The sequence below is a fragment of the Protopterus annectens genome, chromosome 13.part0, assembly GCF_019279795.1.
Source record: "Protopterus annectens isolate FY-2018-M chromosome 13.part0, PAN1.0, whole genome shotgun sequence".
Taxonomy (NCBI): domain Eukaryota; kingdom Metazoa; phylum Chordata; order Ceratodontiformes; family Protopteridae; genus Protopterus; species Protopterus annectens.
The window spans coordinates 416,751,688-416,773,882 of NC_056747.1; the positions used below are offsets into that span (position 1 = coordinate 416,751,688).

Below are 22,195 nucleotides of genomic sequence, written 5' to 3' on the forward strand. Positions count from 1 at the left end.
ATCCATATAGTCACTCTTTTTAGTAAAGTTGAGAAAGAAGACTGGAGAAAAACTATGCAAGGAGGCTTAGCAGGTTAATAAGGTCAGGAGTTCAGAAAAATCTTCTCAAGTAATAGCTAACAAAAAGGATTGTTTTCCAAGAAAGAACCTTCATATCACAAGTATATACGGATTCAAATGGTTCAGTCAGTCCCTGGAGTAGCACACGAGATCCCAAGAGGGAGAAGAGTATTTTATTTGGGGAAGGGGTCCCAAAGTATAAAGATTCCTTTCATAAATGCTATACATAACCTGGAATTTAGCAAGGAGAAGGATTAATTTCCAGTATGAAAGACTAGTTATGGCAGTTAGCTGCAGCTTGATGGCAGAGTACTGCAAGTGGGTAAACTATGCAGTTGGACTGAGGGCATGGAATTCTGACAGGTGTTACAGAAGGTCCTGAATGGGTTCCAGTATCTATGGAGAAAATTTGAAATGAGACCAGAGGAAGGGGAAATCACTTGTCGAGGTCAGAAGGTGAACGAAGCTGACGGAGCTCTTCAGCCTGCTTGGTTTTTGTAACAATATTGGCATCAGAGCAAGCATGAGTGAAGTACTTAAGAGACCCAGAAGCCAAACGTGAACCAGAGGATCCCTTGGAGGAATCAGAGTGAAATACTTGCTGCACTTGTTTCTAAGGGGAGAGGCAAAAAAAAAAAAAAAAAAAAAGGAGAGCAACACTTTATCAAAAGGGTGAGATAAGAGATCCCGAATGACTTCAAGAAAGCATGGAGAACATTTCAGATGAAACTGTGAGAGGTGAACCACACTTGCTGAGGCCAAAAGGGAGAATGAGGAAGACAGAGCTGTTCAATCTGCTGGCTTCTGTAGAAATTTTGAGACGGGGGGGGGGGGATCTAGAGCAAAATATCTGCTGTATTTGTAGGTTAGGGTGAAAGCAAGGAGGTCATAGCGAGGATGGCCCCAACTAAACTTCAGGTTGGCAGCTAACTGATAAGACCACCCATGGGGAATCAGTCTGGGCCTTCTGAGTCTGTATGTCAATGTGGATTTTCCAATATGCGTGTGTGTTGCAAATACAAAATGGTCTGAAAAAAACTTGCCCATTCCCAAAGCCCTATGGTCTCTCTGCACAAGGCATATGAACGGATTCCTTCCTGTCAGTTAGTATACTAAACTAATGACATGTTGCCAGTGAGTAATGCCATAGTCCGCAGAGGGAGAAATCATGAAGCGTTTGCAACACAACAAATGAAAGATGTCCTACAAGGATGTTTGCATGCAACCTGGTCCCCAAGGGAGACATTGCACTTTGGACTATCTTACTTGAAATGCACCCCCTCCCCCACTTACATTGGGAAGTGTCCATATTCACTGTGTCCGTGCAGGGGGGTGGGGGTCAGAAGAAACTGGCTGCCTTGGGACAGAGTGACTGGATCCAAGATAATGGTTGATAAGCAATGGAACCATGGGTTTAACAAGGTTAATCTTGCGTCCCCAAAGAAAACATGTAAAAAGCTGTAAAGGGCATGAGGAAAGGTGCCTTAAAACTCCTCTGCTCGACAGCAGCAAATGATCCAACGTCCAGACCATGATTCAGGACAGTCGAAACTGACAAGTAGGATTAGTTTTCAGTTAGCAATAAACCTGCCTCATTAGCTACCATACTGACCGTTAACTGCTTTTTAACCCACCAAAAGCAATGATTCACCCTTACCAGAGGCTGCCAGATGAAAAATAAAATAAATAAGAAGTACCAGGAACAGATCAGCTGGCAGAAACAGTCCAACACAGCTCACCCTCAATCCCCCATATCAGGACAGTTCCAGTAGTAGTAAGAGCAAGTGTTGAGTAAAAGGAATTTACAGTCGTACCAATAATAATACAAAGCACTCCGTACAAGTAGCTCAGGGACACATTGCAGTACACTTGGCCAGAAGTTCTCTTCGCAGCACTTGCGAACATGAAGGATTAAAACAATACTAATTTCAAGAGTTGTGATCATACTGATTTAGGAATGGAGTTCATTCCTGTAAGAAACCCAAATGACCTGGAGAGATTATCTAAAGGCGTAAAACCTATGAAAAAGATGAAGACCCACCGAAGAACAATACCACCAGAAACACAAGCAAGCAGTAGGGAGAATTGACCATCTCCACTCTGATTAACTGTGAAAATAAACAAGTTAAAATACATGCCCTGATGGACTTGAAACCAAAAACTCAGCAGAATGCCGCAGGTTCTTTAAAAGCACTAAATTCTTATTGCACAGAACCATGTTTACCTTTCCCATAAAGACACATGGTCAAAGCTGCATCATGCTGTAAAACCATCTTACACTGTGAGAAAAGAACCCATGCCCTTCAGAATTAGAGAAAGATGTGCCCTCCACTAGGCTAGACAATCCAGCATTGAGAAAAGGACAAACATATGGACCTGGAAAAACATATGGACCTTCTGTGAAAATCCAGTCAGCAGACAGGAATACCAGACAGGAAAGTAGAAACCACTACAGAGAAACACATGGGTACACAGCTGTGAGGTATGCCTGAACTGAGAGAGAGAAGAATCTAAACAGTCGAGCAGCACCAGCAACAGATCCAAGCTATGAAAAAAAACAGAAAAAAAAAAAAAAAAACACCACCACCAAGGGCGACAACTGGACAATGGTCAAGTTCAGTACCACAACTTATTCTGACCACCACCAGCCAATAAGGAACTGGTAAAAAAAATTGCCAAGGGAGGAAGGAACCTAAAAAGAAAAACAGACAAAGGGATATACCTCAACTAAAAGATGACAAGATGAAGATAAAAAAATTTCCTTAGAGCTCGAGAACCAGGAATCTTTAGTCTTACCATTTCAGTGACAAACAAGATCTCGGGAGCTAGAGGGAGCATAGTGAACTATGCAAAGAGGGAGGAGCTCAAGACTAAGAGCTGAAAGCTGGACAATGCAGCAGAGTCCGATCACAGGATCGGATCCTTAACCCATCAGTGAGGAAGAATGAAAGGGACATCCGATATGTACATTCTGTTATGCTGCCAGGAGGGCTGAATCATGGGTGCCAAGTGAAATTTTAAGGACATAAAAAAAAAAATAAATAAAAGTAATCCCTGGAGTAAAGCTTCTGCAAGTACATGTGGACAAATGTCTCAGGCTGCCAGTACAATGGATTACTCCTATATTCTTAAGTAGAAGTGATTTGAGTTAATATACATAAGTTGCAGGACCTGTAACAGAGCACAAACACCTGCATGTCTGCTTAAAATGTTCAACAGTGATTTGGATTTTTTCCCTTTTTCTCAGTAGGCATCAAGACTCAAATGGGTCAAACTTCTGACAGGAAATCCCAAATCAATTTTTATTTACATCCATTTTAACAGGGACTGCCAAGTTTGCAGGGCACTGCAAGCCTCAAAAAGCTTTTAAGGCATTTAAGCCAACACTTCAGATGTGCCAGACTTTGTGACACTGATGCACTCCACCTTGGCTAGCCTGTACAATCCTTGCCTACTACACTGACAGAATAATCCAGATCCTCTGGCTGAAAACTGAAGTTGGACAATTTACATGTTTTTCACGTTTACTTCTCTAATATTTGGGGTAAGCCATTCATCAGAAATACGACAGAACTTCCAATCATCACTAACTTTAAATCAGAGATGAAAAGTGTCCAATACTGCACATCACTGAGACAAACATCAGTAGCCCTCAATCTGCTTCTTTCCCTGAAGGTAAACCTTTCTTTGTAGCCTTCACACCAGAGTAAGCAAGACTTTGAGACATCAGACAATGGCACTTTGCTACTTGTGACCTTTCAAGAGACCACCTTAGCACCTCTGTGGGGTGAGCATTAATGCAAATTAGTTCTGCCGTGTTGCAAAAAATATACGTCACTGTCCCACTACTCACCAATCTAATTGGATGCAACAGTGCTATGAACTGCATTTTAGGGCTGTGAAATTATGTTAACATTTTTGTTATCATTTCCAAGACACAAGGATTTCAACAATAGTTACATGAAAGTGTCTGGGTCAGCTACTTGGTGCCTATGTAGTACATATTTGGTCCAAAGCTTTCAGTTTCAGCTCTCTTTGCAAAGCTTAAACCTAGTCATATGAAATTGTGGAACAAAGCCTGGTGGCTCTCTCTCTAGTTTTTAAATTTGATGCCAAGAGTTGCTATAGAAAACACTGTACAGAGCCTGATTTGTGGTCACACCCACAAGCCATCCTGATCTAAAGCATAGTACACATTACACAGACTTCTGGTTTAGTTGCGCTACAAATGTCAGGAATTTTATTTTGAAGGTAAGCCATCTAAGCGGTAAAGACAATTTAGATCATTATTTTCCTTATCTAGCACTATTTGGTCACAGGTGGAAGCCCAACATTCCAAGCCTCAAAGATCAGATATCCGAACAGAGAATGAACTATACAGCTATCAACTTACTGTAAGCAGACATGTGCCAAGAAGTGTTGGGGAGTCTTCAGTCACTCCTAAACATGGTAGTTCCCTGAAATGCCATAAAATGCACAATAAGACTGCTTCTTCATTATCCAAATGTAAGCTACTGTCTATGATTTGATCCTGGTGGGAACAAGTATTTTTGGAGTGGGCTGGAAGAGTCAAAGCCTTCCTTCATTTTTTTTTTTTTGGTCATTACTTGTGGTCACACTGTTATACACATCTTCTCTGCTCAATACCAGGTGTGTGTGGATGATAACTACATTTCAAGTTTGTTATTCCTGAAAAATTCTTAAATGATCTAAAAAAAAATAATTACAATACATCTTTAATAAGGGCTAAACAATTACTTAGGCATGTGCAAGTCCAACATGAACAAAATACAGTCAAGCTCCTTGTGGTCACTAGGCAGTAAAAGCTTGTTATGAACAATTACAAACGCACACAAAATAAATTGCTGCAGACTTTTAGCTGTATTTGTTTAATGTAGGTATTTAAATGCAGTACCCGTTTCCTGATATATTTAGGACCTGAAACAAGTTTCTGCTAAAAAAACATTTTTAGCTTCTTTCATGTGTTTCTACACTGATCTAAATAAGAAGTGTATACAGACAAACATGAGGTGGCACAATGACTGCCACATAACTGCTGGGTTTTCAAAAATAAAAGTCCAAGAGAGCTGCATTTTATTCGTATTTACTGTGGTGAGGACAACTACAGGACTAGGATGATGGCTGAAGGCTACCAAGTACGGAATGTTTAACTTCAAACTGAATCAATCTTAGCACGTAAGGCAGAAAAGTTTGGAGATCAAACGTGTTTTAATGGAAAGCTGTTATCAGCACGTTTTGGGTGTACATGACTACAGTGAAGAATAGTTTCACTACATAATTATATTTTAAATTGTAACATGACAAGTTACAGATATACAAATCACATGGGTTGCTCACCATTTGCAAACTTGCATTGTTTTAACACTTCACTAAATCCCTCACAAAGTTTGAGATCGCCCTGATTCTGTGCGCATTCTAAGAATTGTTTCAGCTCATATTCACAAGGACTGCGCTGGTACTGCTGCTGCTGTTGATACATTGGCTGTATAGGTTGAGGCTCCTAAAAAAATAATAAAAATAATAATTAAAAACATAATTGTTCCCCTTCACAAATCAGTAAAAAGCAAAGAGATTCATTTTGAATGGTGTCACACTACTAAAAACAAAGCAGCTCATGCAAACGCATTTCAGTCTAAAAGATTCCGAATTCAAATGCAGTTCAGTGGCTTTATTGCCAAAGACAAATGACTTTTTAATCTGCAGCCAGACAAACTGGGTTTCTGCACATTTACAAGACACGCACAGTAAAATCAACATTTTAAGCACTTTCAACTTTATACTACAAGCCCCCAAAACAAGTCAAAAGTACCCAGATCTTTTAAGAGATGGCCAACAGGAAGTCCCTTAAAACAAATATCTTCACAGAAAAGGCCTTTAATCATCATGCTCCTGCGCACACACCACCCACCTGCTTATAATGAAAGAAAACATTAAAATAGCTTAGAGTTATTCCAACAGAAGTGGGTGCAACTTTAAGGCAGGTGATATGGAAAGATGGTTAGAGTTGACAATGGAACCTGTGAAAGATTGACTGTGTGCATTAGAGAATAAAATGGCAATTACTGAACTGTTATTTTGTTATTCACTTGTGTTGCATGCAACAGTGCTCCCAAAGTGATCAGAAATGGGACTGACAGGGTAAAATGCATGCAGAAAATTACTATCACAGCTGTGAAATGGCAGCAATGCTGAAGTAAATAAAATTAAAAAGGTACTCTAGATGCTATCAACACATTACAAAGTATACAAGAAAAGCCTGGGCACATCACATTTCTGACTACTCGCAGCAGCAGAAATGCTCAAAAGGACAATTTAGCAACACGACAACATCCTACGACAATTGCCCATTAACAGAGTACCGGAGCACCCGGAGGAAACCTACGCAACCATAGGGAGGACATGCAGAAGTTACCCCAGCCAAGAATCAACCAGAGAACCCCGTGCTGTGAAGTGGAACGCTAACCGCTATACCACCATGGCTGCCTGAAGCAAATCATTCGGACTAATGCTCTTGATATCGAGCCTGATTACCAACAAATTAAACTTTCAGAGGCTGCCAACTCTTCACCCGTATCCCACAACGATTTCTCCTAATTGCCTCTCTCCAGACATGGACCTAGCAAAACCTCTGAAGGCCAAATAATGTCATGCAATCTAAATACCTAAAGAATCACAGAACAAATGACTGTAGGGGAAAGTGGGTTACTACAGATGGACCCTATTCTTACAGATCTACTATTAAGTTAACTACACAAAGAGACTAAGTAGACAGAAGGGAAAGCTTCCTAAGACCATGTTTATCCTTTCAGTCCTGGAATATGACTATCCAACATCAATGCTGTGCTGCCAGGTGTAATGCAGAAGGGTTACCTAGAGAAAGCATGGGATACTACACAAAGACTACATCCTTGTCTCATGCTTAGTTTCTTCCAAGATGCTTCCAGAAGACTTGGTTGAAGTTCTTTGAGGTAATGCCAGGCTAAAAGAAAAGCAACTGTGAAAATACCAGGCTAACAGGCACAGAATGTATTTTTTTCTCTTTCCTTTCATGTATGTTATACAGAGAAGGTTTTCATGGTGGGAATGTAGAATTTTGTTTATCTGAATGACAAAGAACAAGGAAATGGGTGACCTACAAGTTGGACAACCTCCAGCTAATCCTCCCAAGTTGCCCACCTTATAGGAACAGTTCCTTGATTACTGTGGCCCTAACAGAAAACCTGGAAATAGAAATGTTCAGCTTGTAATTCTTACCACGTTTTTACATGCTGCTGCAGCACAAATGTCATCTAAAAAGGTACTGCAGAATATAAATTACTTGCATTGAGAACTGGCCTGGCAAAATAGATTTCCCTTATTTTCTACAGCACAGGGGAAAAAAAGAAATCAAACAAGACCGAAAATGTTTCCATCTTCTTTTGGCAAATACTAAGAACATTGCCCATATTTTCATAAAACAGTAAGGTATAAAACTACAAAACAAAAACTTGATTCACTTGCCACCTTACGCAAAAAGCAAGCAGCAGTCAGAAGAGAAACCACATGTGAAGTTCAGTAAGGAGGTTTCACAGATAGGCCCCGCAACTCAAAAATGCTTATGGCATATAGGCTAGCTAAAAGTAACATGGGTTTACCACAAACGTTTTAGGTTCTACCAAAGCAGTTAGTTGAAATGGGAGCTGGGTCAACTTTTCCCCAAGGAGATACTACAAAGAGCACTGAACAGTCTCTCACACAGGTCGTCAAACAAAATGGTTCTCAGGAACATTCGGCAAACTTAAGAGCAGACAGTCAGGAGAGAGAGCGAGTCCTGGCCAATATGAAGATTACTGATAAAGCTAAAGAAATTCAAAACTCTCAGGCATGTAGTGCAATACTTTGGAAACTACAGTTACAATTTTTTCAGGATTTTGGTTTAGTACTTAGCTCACTGGTCAGCAGCAAAATGGCTTCTATGTCTTCAAGACTCATCTGCGACGACATAAAATGAAAGGTAGTCTGTTTTCCATACTCTGGAAAATCAAACCCACACAGCAACAAAACTCACATATGCAGAGGCTCTTAACATTAACCTGCCCAAGCAACAAGGACATCCGCAGCTGAAATGCAAACACCACCCCCAAACACAACCAAAGCGTCAAATAACCCACACCACCAGTGTACCACCCAACAGCCCCTAAGGCAAGACAATGTACCCAACACTTAGTCATAGCTGACTCTATAGTCAAGCACACTGATGCCCCACTCACTAGGCTAAACAAGGAGAAAATTACAGTTAGTTGCCGGTCAGGTGCCAGGATCTGCAACATAACGCATGCACTAAAGTCACTCCACAACAGGTACAAATATGACTGTCATTGTCCATGTTGAAGTGAATGACTTGAAACCTACCTCCCTGGACTACATGAAAAAAGAAACATGGAAGAGCTCTCGGATCATGCAGCCCAGTCAGGTATGCCCTAGCCCCGAGTAGCATCCCGCCATCACCTGGAATGATAGCACAGTATAAGGACAAAATGATAGACTTCAATAATTGGCTAAGTTTCTGGTGTCAAAGGGGATCCAGTATCAGTCTGCCTGGGTCGACATGATTGACAAACCACGATGCTTTGCAAGAGATGGTTTGCACCAGTCACCCCTGGGATACAGTTTACTGGCCAAGGCTCTTACCACCCCTATAGTGCCTTTTTTAGGCAAGGTTCAAAGGACAAAAACTACCATAACTGGTACAAGCAAGCAAAATCTGAAGGTAATGCTACTCAGTGCTAGAAGTCTAAACCTCAAGATGCACTCTCGAGGCTCTCCTGAAAATGGAGAAAAAAAAAATCGACATCTGTGCAGTAAGAGAGTCCTGGTTCAAAGCTCCAGAGACCACCCCTGCAATACCAGGCTATAACGCATACCACACTTCTTCGGCCACCAAACCAGGACCAAACACTAAAGATGGAGTGTCAAAATTCACCAAGGATATTCACACCTAAAGGCTGGCTGCCCAACACAATGCATCTGAAATTCTCCAGGTGCAACTAACACTAGGTAAGACTGCAATACAAATTGTAACTTGTTACAGATCTCCCACCATGCCCCAAGATTCACACTACACCTTTCTAAACATACTGAAAAATATTTAGATACAACCAAACACCCTAATACTGGGTGATTTCAACTACCCTGCCATTAACTGGGAAAACTACTCCTGTACCAACACCTTTGCTCAACGGTTCTTGGAATTCATAAATTCCAACGTCCTAGAGCAACTAATTCATAGTCCCACCGGGGGTACCAATATTCTAGACCTGGTCATTTCCAACATGGGATATTGATGCTCCCACACAAATGGTCACACCCTCGTTGGTCAGATCAGACCATAAGCTAATCACCCTTGACATCCACATCCCACCCCAACTTCCCTTTTAAGGAAACCTCCGTAAAAACTTCTCCAATGCCAAATTCATGCTTCTCAAATCAGAAGTAACAAACTTCATGACACCCATGCAGAAATGCATGGACCGATCTATCCCAAACAGAATCAAGATGCTGTCCTCAAAAAAAAAATGGTCCCCTGCCATAAACAAGCTGTACAACAGAAGAAACTGTTGCAGAACAGAGGAAGAACCCAGGATTCAAAATACTCCCTCACCAGTCTCAGTAGAAAGCGGAGATCCCCCATAAAATCTTCCAAAGCTAGTTAAGAAAATAAAATTGCCAAAGATTCCAAAGACAACCACAAGGCACTCTATAGCCATGTCAAGAATCTAAATGACAATACTTAGATCCGCTCTGAGCTACAGCAGAATGGCACTAGATATACTGATCCCAAGGACATTGCCAATATCCTGGCAGATAGATTCATTGCCAACTTCACCCCCCTCTCATCCCCTATAGGGCCCATCTCAATACAGAAAGAATGCCAAATTCCAGTAATCACGGCCACTCAGGTAAAAAAACTCTCCAAAGCCAAGAATACACCATCCATGAGACCAGACGGCATCTCGGGCTGTGTACTGCATAAACTAAAAAATGAACTGGTACCTCACCTGTGTCTCGTCTTTAATCATAGCTTCATGTCTGGCTTCGTGCCCACAGAGTGGCGCACAGCTACAGTCATCCCACTCCACAAGGGGGATCCATTTTGGATCCTGGGAACTACTGTCCCATCAGTCTGACAAGCCTGATCTGCAAGGCCATGGAACTTTATATAAAGACATTGGCAACCTTCAAACACTGGACCCCACCCAGTTTGGGTTCATGAAGGGCTGATCTTGCCTCCTGAACCTGATAGACGTCTTTGAATCAGTCTCCAGAGCAGTGGACGAGGGAAAGGTGGTTCACCCAACCTACTTGAACCACTGCCAAGGCGTTCGACACTATCCCCCACTCTGGAATCATAGATAAACTTACTAAGCTGGGCATTAATCCCTACGTCACTCGATGGGTTGCAAACTGGTTTACTGACTGTATACACACTGTAAATGAAGCAGACTCCAAATCCAGCTCCAGACAAGTGGTGTGCCACAGGGTTCTGTCCTGGGACCACTCTTGTCATCTACTTCTCTGAAGTACAGGCCAACACTAAAGGACTCTGGCTTACAAAGTTTGCAGATGACTGCAAGCTGGGAACCATTACTGAATCCCCAAATAAATGTGGATATACTAGAAAAGGGCCTTATCGAAACAGATGCCTGGTGCCAGAGCCATGGGCTCATGCTAAAGAAAACTTACAGCTGTCCTCTTTGGGAAAAATCACGTATCTGCGAACTACCACATAGGTGGCAATACAGTAAACACAAAGTGTGATGAGTCCTGTGGACAGTGGTCTCACCTTTGATAACCACATAGCCACAACAGTTAGAAAATCGTTTTACGTGGCACACCTCAAGAGCTTTTCATCCAGAAAAAAAAAAAAAAAAAGAGGAGGTCACTGTCCCTCTGTACTCATCCCTCATTAAACCCATTACAGAGCACAATGCCCCACTTGGTATGTACACACACATCTGCAACAACTAGTAAGGCTGCAGAAATACCTCACAAAAAGAATCAAAGGCCTAAAGCAGATGCCTTATGCTGACCATCAAAAAAAAACTACAGCTATACTCTGTCGCATATAACCTACTCAAGAGGCGATCTCAGTCTAACATACAAGGCCATGTCAAACCCATAAGTGTCATCACGATGAACCGAACATGCTGGAGGGAATAGGTTCCTGACCCAGACACTCCCCATACTCTGAAACAGGCTGCCCATAGATGTCAGGCAGAATGCCTCAATGGCCCTCTGTAAGAGGAACCTTGATGATTGGATGGGAGATGGGAAATTCACCCTGGGGATCACATCAGTAGCCCTGCTAGACAGGGGTCCAGGAAAGCAAATATTTGTGGGAAGCAATAGCCAGAGAAACGTTATGGCTAGGCTTGTATGGGCCCTAGGGCTGATAGGTAGGTAATAGGCTATGTTCTGAGTGGATGCAGTGATCTGTTTGAGAAGCACTCCACTGACGTTAGGCAATACAAGATGCCTTCTCCACTGACGTTGGGCAATACAAGATGCCTTTTCCAATTTATATCGATTCGTGACGGTCTTCCCTAGATCAGCTCAATGAGTCTGCAAAGATATTTCACTTAAATGGCATGTTAACTGCCTGTAGAAAAAGACTGTATAGGATACCAATGTTTCATGCAGTCATGGCTAGGTTTGTGGAGACTACAGGACTTCATATCCTTCTATACATACCACATCTCCCCGATACCTAACTATTGAGGGTTTGGAGTCCAAGGGTGGTTCAAAGACTAAAAGGCCAGAATAAGGGCCATAATTTCCTTAATATACACATGGTCCCTGCAGTACCTGCACAACCAAACACCCTGGACCTTTATGTTCTTGGAACATGCTCCCTTAGCCACGTCTGACATCTGTGTAAAGCTCCTAGCAAGGGCAAGGTACAAAAAAAGGACACTCCTGGACTGAGAAAAAAAAGTCTGGTTGAACCACCATAGAAATTCCTTGCAAGAGAGAAACTGGGAAATTCAGGGGTGCTAGTACAGAGTGCGAATCTGCTTGAAATACCACTGAATCTTCCTCACATGGAGTCTGGCATAAGACTGCACAGGAATTGAAGGGATGCACCCAGTGCTCAAAAAATCTCCGGCAAGAGGTCAAACTCAAGCCTAGAAGGCAATGAAAGAATCGGTCACAAATTGACCCATGTCTGGAGGAAGGATGTAGTCACCGACAGCAGCCTGCACCCAAGCAAAACCACGTCCTGTGATGGTCTCAAAACAGACCAAGTTAAAGGTGAATCCCAGATAGTGAAAGATCTAATTTTGGAGTGCAAATCCTACAGGGCATCCTTTGAAGGAGCCCGAATCAGGACAATGCTCAGATACAGGAATATTTGAATCCCCAAGCCTGCAAAAGAGGGGAGCAAGGCACTTTGTGAACACTCCTATGGCAAAACCAAAGGGCAATGTGGAAAACTGAAAGTGAAACACTGAGGCACAAAAATCCTACAATACTTTCTGCAATCTGGGTTAAAAACAATGAAGACGGGTGCATCCTTAGTATCCAATGTCATAAGTAAAGCCTGAGGAAGGATCATTGGAAACCAGGGTTGCAGGGGTCAGCATTTTGAAATCTGGCACCTTTACAAATGTGATGAGGAAACAGATCCAAAATGGGTCTCCAGCTACTCTCTATTCTGGGAACTAGAGATAGTTTGGAGAAAAAAAAATCTCCCTGCATGTGAGAAGGAACCACTTCAATTGTTCACTGAAAGAGCGGGTCCAGAAGAAGAAGAATCAGAGGCACCGGAGGAATGCTTGAATGAACTTCGAAGAAGAAGCACAGACATCCTGTAAACTTTTTGAATGATGAGGAGAACCAATTTGTCTGATGTCATGGATTCCAAAATATGAAAAGAAAGAATAGCTTCTAAGAGGGAGGAATAGAGAAAGGCTGGGGTGGGGGGTGCAGAGGTTGATAGTTCTAAGGAGTGCGGCTTATCAGTAAAGAAGGGTTAGACCTCAAAGCCCTGCTGAGATTTGACTTGGAATTTTTCTGAGGACTTTTTTCCTTTCAAGAGGTTTTGTATCTTTGCAAATACAGACATCAGTTTTAGAAGGGCAGTTTCTCTAACATTTTTACAGGAGACAAACATTTGCTTAAAATGTTGCATAACCTTGCATTTCTCCTGTAAATATTTGAAAAAGTTGGCTGCAGCAGTACATTGGCCAAATATACTTTCATCCTTGGCAGAATCTCTCAGTCTTACTGCAACAGTGACCTAAGGAAGGATAATGCAAGCAATAATGATGCTTGACAGGGTGTGTGTTATTGTGCAACTAAAACAAGCCCAGAGTCATTCTGAGGCCAGACACAGCAAGCAGAGGGCCTCTACAACCCTGGAAGGGCATTGTTTACATAACACACCCTGGAGGACATTATTGCACTAAGAGAATGGGATATCTGCAACACTGTATGACTTTGAAATTAGAAAAGGTTTATGGATGCAGATTAACAATATCATTATAAAGTTGACTTGGGAACTAAGCCAACACTGGAATGCAGAAAGGAGATTTTGTAGGGGTATTAAAAAATATCTGGAATTTAATGGAGAAAATTGGCAAAGGAAACAAGGCAGCTTGGGCAGATAACTTGTGAGGGAAAGGTAACAAGAGTGGGATGACGTCAAGAAGTAGTTTGGCCTGCAAGTTAGAGACCAACTTCCCCACCAGGGACTGAGAGTATAGGAAAAGACAAGTGATGGAGAGTACTTGGGGGGAAAGAACAGCTCTCGTACACTTAACAGCGGCCCCTGTTCTAGATACAACTAAAAGTGTAATATGTACTGCATAACATCTATAAGAATCAGGAGGAGGCTAGGAAACTGATTAGAAAGGCAATTTACAAAGGATGACGGGGGGGGCATTGGTCTGCCTCCAAATAGGATTTTTGCTTGGAAGCATCTGCATAGGTATGCATATACCTCAAGTAGTCTTCAAAGAATGTTTTGTCTGGTAGATAAATGCTAGAAGTGGAATGGAAGAAAAGGTAACTAAAGAACATTTTTTGGGGGAATGTAATGAGTTGGCAGATTTTTCAGTCACAACTGAACAGCTTCAATGTTTGCATCTTTCGGCTTTTCCCAGTTAGGGGTCGCCACAGCGGAACTCTGGTCCGCTAATGATCGGCAGTTGATTTTTACGTACCGGCTTGCCAGGCCTGACGCACAACCTTCAACGAAGGTACACCCATTCACGCATATCTCCACGCAGAAGACGCTCTAATTGAGAATCGAACCGGACAGCGTCTTACTGTGACACGACAACGCTACCGCAGCACCGCCACAACTGAACAGCTTCAATACTTTATTAAAATATAAACAACCAATAAAATATTGTGAGCGCTTTTGCCTCACTCCAGAGACTTCCACCAGGTCAGATACAACCATTTTATAATTGGATATTTACACAACACTAAAACTAGCCTCATGTCAGACCGTGCTCAAATTCACTGTTAGTAAAAAGAAGTTATGTACCTACCATAACATTCCACGTTAGTTGTCCTTTATCTCTCCTTCCTTCTTGCTGTTTGGGATCGGAGCCAATCCTCGACTCAGACTCTGCCTACTTTTATAGCTCGAGAGACATTTACTGGCTCGAGGCCAACCCTTATCCCAGAATGCCCAGCGTCAGCTACCCAGATCTCATTTCAGATGGCGCACACTAGTAACCTAAAACTGGATTTACCAAAATAAAAGATCGGACTAAACAGTCATAAAATTACCTGGCATGTAAACCAAGAAAAAAGGAAATCAGCCAGTGAAACCATAGTGAACTCCTCTCAATCCCCCAGGAAGGGGGAAGGGGAGATGGCCAACTAACATGGAACATTGTGGTAGGTACACAACTTCTTTAAGTTGTCCCATCTCGCCTTCGTTCTTGCTGTTTGGGACAGCGTCCCTAGCACCTAAAGACCCCGGGTGGCTCATTGGAACAGACTCTTCAATACAGTGGAACCAAAGGAAGCCCTGCTCCGGGATACCTTTATCTCTCATTACAAAGTGGATGTGGTATGTGGGTTTGCCCGAGTGGCAGCTGCACAAATTGAGTCTATGGGCAATTTAGACTGAAAGGCTACAGAAGTGGCTAATGCTCTAGTAGAATGACCTTTCGATTTTGCTGGTAGATGCTTATGTCTTAACTGATAAATAAAAGCAATGGTGTCAGACAACCATTTAGATAAGGTCACCTTAGAAACTGGAAGGCCTTGCTTATTGTGAGCATAGGAGAGAAATAATTGGTCTCTCTCAGCTCTTTGGTCCTATGGAGGTAAAAACTTAATTGTGCACATCCAGTTGGTGAAGACTGTAGTCTGCCTTGTTGCTATGATTGGAAAAGATGGGGAGATCAATGGATCAATTTAAATTGTTTTCTGAACAGACTTTTGGTATGAGGGATGGGTTGGTTCTCAGAGAAACTATATTTTTGCAAAACACCATATACGGAGGATGAACCCAGTGCTTGGAGTTCTGAAACACGTCTAGATGAAGTAATAGCAACCAAAAAAAGTGTTTTCCAAGAAATCAATTTTAAGGGACATGAAGCTGCTGGTTCAAAGGGAGGCAGAATCAAAGTAGTCTAGTAAATTGAGATCCCAAGGAGAAAGTGGATCCCCCACTGGGGGTCTAAGAACAGATGTTCCTCTCATTAAGGCTTTGCAGAGCTTATGAGACATGCTAGAATTAAGAATTCCAATATGAACATTAGATATGGCAACCAACTGTACCCTGATGGTAGCAGCAGCCGCACCAGACTGAAAAAGCTCTGCTAGAAATTCCAGAATTTGATGGACTGGGGGTGAAAAGGGGTCTAAGTTTCTATATTCTACCCAATAAGAAAATCTTTTCCATTTGCTAGCATGTCTTTCTCGTAGTGGACTTATGGGAGGAAACAATAATATCACGAACTGCTGGGGAAATACTTGGAAGCCTAGCTAAGGTAGGAAGTGGAGAAACCAAGCTGTGAAGCTTGAGAGTCTGAAGGGATTGGTGTAACCCGCCTGACTAATGAATCAACAGATCTGGCACTGGGTCCAGAACCCAAGGCTGGTCTAGAAGGTGAAGATGCAGGAATGGAAACTACATCTGTCGAGGCCAATAGGGAGCAATAAGGATCATTTTGCAACCCAACGATTTTGCTTTCTGTACGAGTCTTGGAATTAGGGGAAATGCATAAAGGAGTCCAGAGGCCAATCGTGGACTAGAGCGTCCCTGGGAGTTTGATCTGGAGGAGGAAGCAGAGAGAAGTAGCTGCTGCATTTGTTGTTGAGGGGGGTGGCAAATAGATCGCAGCAAGGCTGGCACCATTTGCAAAGGAAAATGTCTGCAACTTCCTGATTCAAAGACCACTTGTGAGGCATGAGGATAGCCCTGCTGAGCCTGTCCGCTATTACGTTGGATTTCCCAGGGATGTGCATTAGTGTCAGAAAACATTGGGAGGAAAATCGCCCATTACCATAGCCCGAGGGCTTCTCGACACAGGGGGTAGGACCTGGTCACGCCCTGCTCGTTGATGTACCACATAACTGACATGTCTGTTTGGATCGCAACAGTCCCGGAAGGAAGGGAGTCTTTAAGAGCTTGCAACGCTAGGAGCACCGCTCATCTCTAGGACACAGATATGCAGATGGCACTCGTGAGGTTGCCACATGCCTTGGACTGTCCTACCTAGATAATGCCCCCCACCCCATCAAGGAGGTGTCCGTGGTCACTGTGGCTACCAGAGGGGGTTGAATGAAAGGTCTTCCCCGAGTCACCAGTGGGGAGACCTTCCACCAAGAGAGAGGGGTCTTGCATGTTTCTATAATCAGGATCATGAGACATGGGTAGTTCCTGGAAGGACCACTGCGTGAACAGAAGCCACTGAAGGACTTGTGTGGTAATGCGCTAATGGTACAAGAATGGCAGCTGCCATGGAGCCTAGAACTTGCAGGACATGTTTGACTTGGATCTTTTTGCTCTGAATTAGAAATGACACTTGTTGGCAAATAGGAGTTTTCTCTGAGGTAACCTTGCAAACATCTGTTTTGCGTTTAATTCTGCTCCTATATATGCAACAGACTGACAGGGCAACAAGACAGATTTGAAATTTATTGTAATGCCTAGTTGGATGCAGGTTGATATTGTACAATCCCGTGCCTATAAGAGTTGATGCCTGGTTGTAACAGTTAAGAGCCAGTCATCTAGAGGGAAACACCTGGAATCCTTGACATCTCCGGTGAGCCGTGACTACTGCCATACATTTGGTGAACACTCTGGGGGCTGTGGTGAGACCAAAGGGCAGAGTTCTGAACTGGTAATGACTGGTCCCTACCCAGAAGCGAAGAAATATCCTGGAGCCTCTGTCCATTTTGATGTGGAAGTATGCATCCTGAAGATCTGTGCAGCGCATCCAATTGTCCTGACCCAGAAAAGGGAGCATGGACTGCAGTATTACCATCTGGAACGTTTCTTTTTGTACAGATTTGTTCAATCTGCTGAGATCCAGTATTGGTCTCCAGTCCCCTGTCTTTTTTGGTACTAAAAAGAATCTTCAATAAGTTCTGGATCCTAATTGGTCTGCGGGGACTTCCTGAATGGCTCTTTTTCTAGCAGTTTTGAAAAACTGAATAACTGCTTGAACCCTTAGACTGGGTGGGACATCTGGAATGGACTGACTCTGGAGGGGGTTGATGGAAGGGTATTTTGTAACCTCCGGATATGATAGTACCCATTTTTCTCTTGTTATAAAATTTTGCCAGGCGTTTAGGTACAGGAAAAGTCTTCCCCTGACTGCCTCCAGAGGTGAGCAAACAACCTGTTAGGGATGCTGGAAGGGTTTGGCAGAGAAAGTTTCTGGCACACTGATTTTGCAGTCCCCCTCTGCCACGAGGGTGGCATCTGCCATTGTTGTTTCCCCCTCTGCCCCTGGAGGAAAAAAAATCACGTGCGTCATGCAAGGGTCCCTGGGACTTTTGAAAAAACATCTTTCCACCCCTCTGACCTTTGGGATAAGGTCTGTTAGGAGTGGAAAAACAGACTCCCATGGCAGAGAGCGTCTTCCCTTCCTGCTCACACCTGGTAAGCGTGTCTCACCTGAGGCCCAAAAAGCGAGGAGCCAAAGGGAGTATTTGTGAAGGACGCTCTAAAGGGTTCCACAAATTGACACAGCCACAGCCAAGCATATCTCCCCGAGAGCCACTCCTGCACTTGCGGCTCTGCTCGCTCCATCGGCTGCATAGGAAATCAGCCTCATGGGAGGAGTTGACTATTGAATTAGGAGTCGCAAGTTGGGAAGCTATTTTGGCTGATGCTCCATCAGCTGTAGGACATCTCCAAGCTCTTTTAGGAGATCCCTTTAAAGTCATGTAAAATGAGAGAGATAATTCAAGGACCTCATGGAGAAGGTCACTGAGGAAAACACTCACTTCCCATAACTGTCCATAGTCTTACACTTTTTGTTTGGTGGATGGACAGACCAAGTTGTTTCTGCCAACTCTCTTGGTGGCTGCTGCTACCACCATGGCATCAACCGGCACACCTTTAGGGAGAAATTGTTCGTCCTGGGTGGCTGTTATGAATTTATTTGGTCTCCACGGAGTAGGTTCCGCAGAATCAGGAGCTGACCAAGCCTTTCGAGCCACTACAGACATGAGTGGATCGAAAGGTGGACACCCCCAGGAGGTGGAGGGTCAGGATCCGAATGCCTCTAGGTATACAGACTTGTCCTCGGTAGGGGCTAGGGAAGACCAGCCACCCCTCTGCCTAAGCATTACAAGGATGTCTGAAAAGAAAACATCTTCTGAGGGGGACCTGAGGGACCCTTCCAATTCATCCAGGTCTGTACCTGAGGCGACAGACTCAGGGGAGTCTAGGTGCTTCCTCTTGAACTTCTTCCGGGGAGATTCTTCTGAGTGATCATGGGAAGCCTTGGAAGAAGAGGGGTCACCCAATGGGGTGTCCTGGGGCATAGGTTCCCTACGCTTCTGGGCCGGAGGAACAGAGGTTGGCATAGGCACCACAAGAGAAGGAGCCGATGGGGTTGATAGTAGGACTGTTTCAGGGGACAGCACACAATGCATGACCTCAAAGGTGCTCAGACCCCAGGCAAAAAAAACTCCGGCTCTAAAGAGACTGGAGTCCTTCCCTGCGTCGAGGGCGATGGCTCCAAGGCTGATGTGGGAGCAGAGCTCACCTGCACCAAAGCTCAGAGAGGGAGAGCAGTGGTCGGACAAAGGTCCGATGCCACTTACCCCCTCGGAGCCGACGAGAGAGCTTCGGAGCCCAGATCCCTCAATGGAAGGAACAATCAAGGTGATTGGAGTCTATGTTGGAACCGAAGAAAAGGTGATGGGCGCGGGTGGTTCTACTATCAGTTCGGAGCCGGAGACCATGGACGCGCTAAGTGTAGTCGGAGGAGGAATGGAGATGGGAGGCGGATGGAGCTGCAACCTGCTGAGGTGGGCTGGAAAGTAATTTCACAAGGGCCTGTGATTTAAGCAACCTGCTGACTACTCTCTCCACGTCCTGATCAGATAACCTAGAGGATCGAGAGGAGTGGGATGAAGAGCGATGACTGCGTTCACTTCCTAATAAGGGTGACTGTGGCATAGAGCGGATCGGCACCAATGAAGGAGACCTTGCTCACTTGTGGCACCGAGACGACTCAGAGGTAGCAATTGGAGCAGAGAGTGAGTCGGCACTGAAACTTAGTTGTTCAAGCCCAGGAGTTGGTCCAGAGGATGGAGCCGACGACTTGACAGACTTGGAGGATTTCACTTGGTGAGAACCTTTAGCCGGGGAATCCTGTGGTTTCAATAATCCTCGAAGGATTAAATTTGTTTTTGCGCTCCTGCAGGACCCTTGGACTAAAAGCAAGACAGATAGAGTCCCACAGGTGCACAGCCCCTAAACACAGGTAGTGTGCCCATCTGTCAGAGACATTTTCTGACAGCATGAGTCACACTTTTTGAAGCCAGAAACTTTGGCCTCTTAGACATCTTACACAACTAAACTAAGAAACAAGTCTTTACTTTTTTACAGTTAAGGAAAGAAAGGAGAGCCTCTAACTTAAACGGCTGTCCTAAGGGGGGGGGGGGTGGACTTTAAACAAGTTCAGGGGAAACAAAGGCCTGCGAGTAGGGCACGACTGCCAACAAAGCTAAACGCACAAGACAGACGATAAGGGGGTAGTGTACTATATCTAGACCAAAACTTGATAAAATGTTTTAAGAATAAACTATAAAAGAAAAAAAACTGAAGTCTGAACCAGTAACAAAGCAACCTTGCAGCTGAAGTGGCAAACGAGATCAGAGTAGCTGATGCTGGGCATTCTTTGGATAAGGGTTAGCCTCGAGCCAGTAAATAGCTCTCTGGCTATAGAAGTAGGTAGAGTCAGAGCAGAGGATCGGCTCCGATCCCAAACAGCAAGAACGAAGGCGAGATGGGGCAACTTATCTTGCCTTCATTAAGCTTGCAAATCCAGTACTGTAGTCAACTATTCTAACTAGTCTTAATCCCTTTTTGATTTAATGCTCAGGAGGCAGAAACAGTTTAACAGAGATTAAGAGATAATTAGTGACCACATTTTCTCTACATTACAAATATTAACAGATGGGACCAGAGGCTTCACACCTTAGATTAGAATCTACTTTATTAAAAACAGAAATAAGCATCTAAGATGCATGAATCATGTCCTCTTAGAGCTCACTTAACATTATTGCATCCCATGTTTTACTATGGGATTCTGTTTCTGCGATCTAACCACTATTCCACCTTTTTACTCTGTAATCATTATCACCTCATATTGGCAGAAGTCTGTTTTCCCCATTCTCTAGTTATAGCATTTTTAGCCACCAACAATAAAGATAGCAACACTTTTAGCTCTAGTACTACACCAACTCAGCAAAACATACCTACGTGGAAGTTAAATTCTCTTCAAAGTACAAAGTTATACATATTTAAGTCACTTTTGTGCTGAAGCAACTCTGTACATTGCCAAAATGTATCCTTCCAAGAACCTTTCTGAACCAACATATCTCCACTGTATACCTCTGTCTACCCCCACCCCAAAGTTTGCGCAAACATTTCTACACAAATTCTTAATTTTCTTGACTAAGATTTTTAAAATCAAGATACATTTTCCTCCAATAATCTGTAATATTTTAAACACACACGCCATGCTAATTTTACCTTTATTCTGTTTAGTCTTTAAAAATCGAACATTGCCCTATACAGCTCTACTACTCACCTCGTATCGTGTCTGTCATTTTTGTTTTGGCCTCAGAATGCAAAATTTACTACTAGTGGTTTAACAAAATTACAAACCAACCTCCACATATGTTCCCTTAACTCTAAACATTACATCTGTATATGCAAGTTAATCAGTCAAAAAAAAACATTTTATTAATCTGTCTCCTTTCATCTCCCAAAATCTCAGTTTTAGGGTTTTCTAAATGCTGATGTCATTTTGTCTTGTCTCTTAAATTATTATGCATGATATAACCTATTGGTGCTACTCTATTCTAATATGAGAATACTTAGTTAGTTCTTTTATGTATACAAGGTTGAACACAATGCTCTCTATACTCCTCTCCTAAACCTGCCTATATGCCTGTGTGCAGTCATATTATTAACTCATCTGTCACTATGCCTACCACATGCTTTCATTTGGAACATAATCCATATCTTGAATCAAATGCTGTGTTGCCTTATAGTAGGACTCAAATCTGAAGTCTCAATCCTCATTATTTTGTCAGTATAAGTTTCCCCCCCCAATTACCTTCCCTTTTGTTATCCCTAAGAAACTACTTAATTTCTATTTTCATATTTGATCTCTCAAATGATGCCTAACCTACATAAAGCAAGCAGGGCCAAAAACATCTTAACTGCTGTGTCCATAAACAAACATTTCCATTGTATTATGTGGCTTCTCTTTTGATCAGTTTTCCCCACACTTTTAGCTGCATGCCCAACACCCCATTTAAGCCAAATTCCATATCTTCTCATCCTGTCAGGATCCCACAAAAAAAGGGAAGCTCCATACCAAATCATCCATTAGGGCACAGCTCATTACTACTG

The 22,195-nt window shown here is 43.1% G+C and overlaps 1 protein-coding gene across 1 annotated transcript in view; it reads right to left on the reverse strand.

The window, feature by feature from the left end:
* The window catches only part of CHCHD2 (coiled-coil-helix-coiled-coil-helix domain containing 2), a 150,120-nt gene that overhangs the window by 62,771 nt on the left and 65,154 nt on the right, over positions 1 to 22,195 (reverse strand). Inside the window, exon 3 of the mRNA XM_044054050.1 lies at positions 5,419 to 5,581. Within this exon, the coding sequence (XP_043909985.1) occupies positions 5,419 to 5,581 (163 nt within the window). The remainder of the gene's footprint in view (positions 1 to 5,418; positions 5,582 to 22,195) is intronic.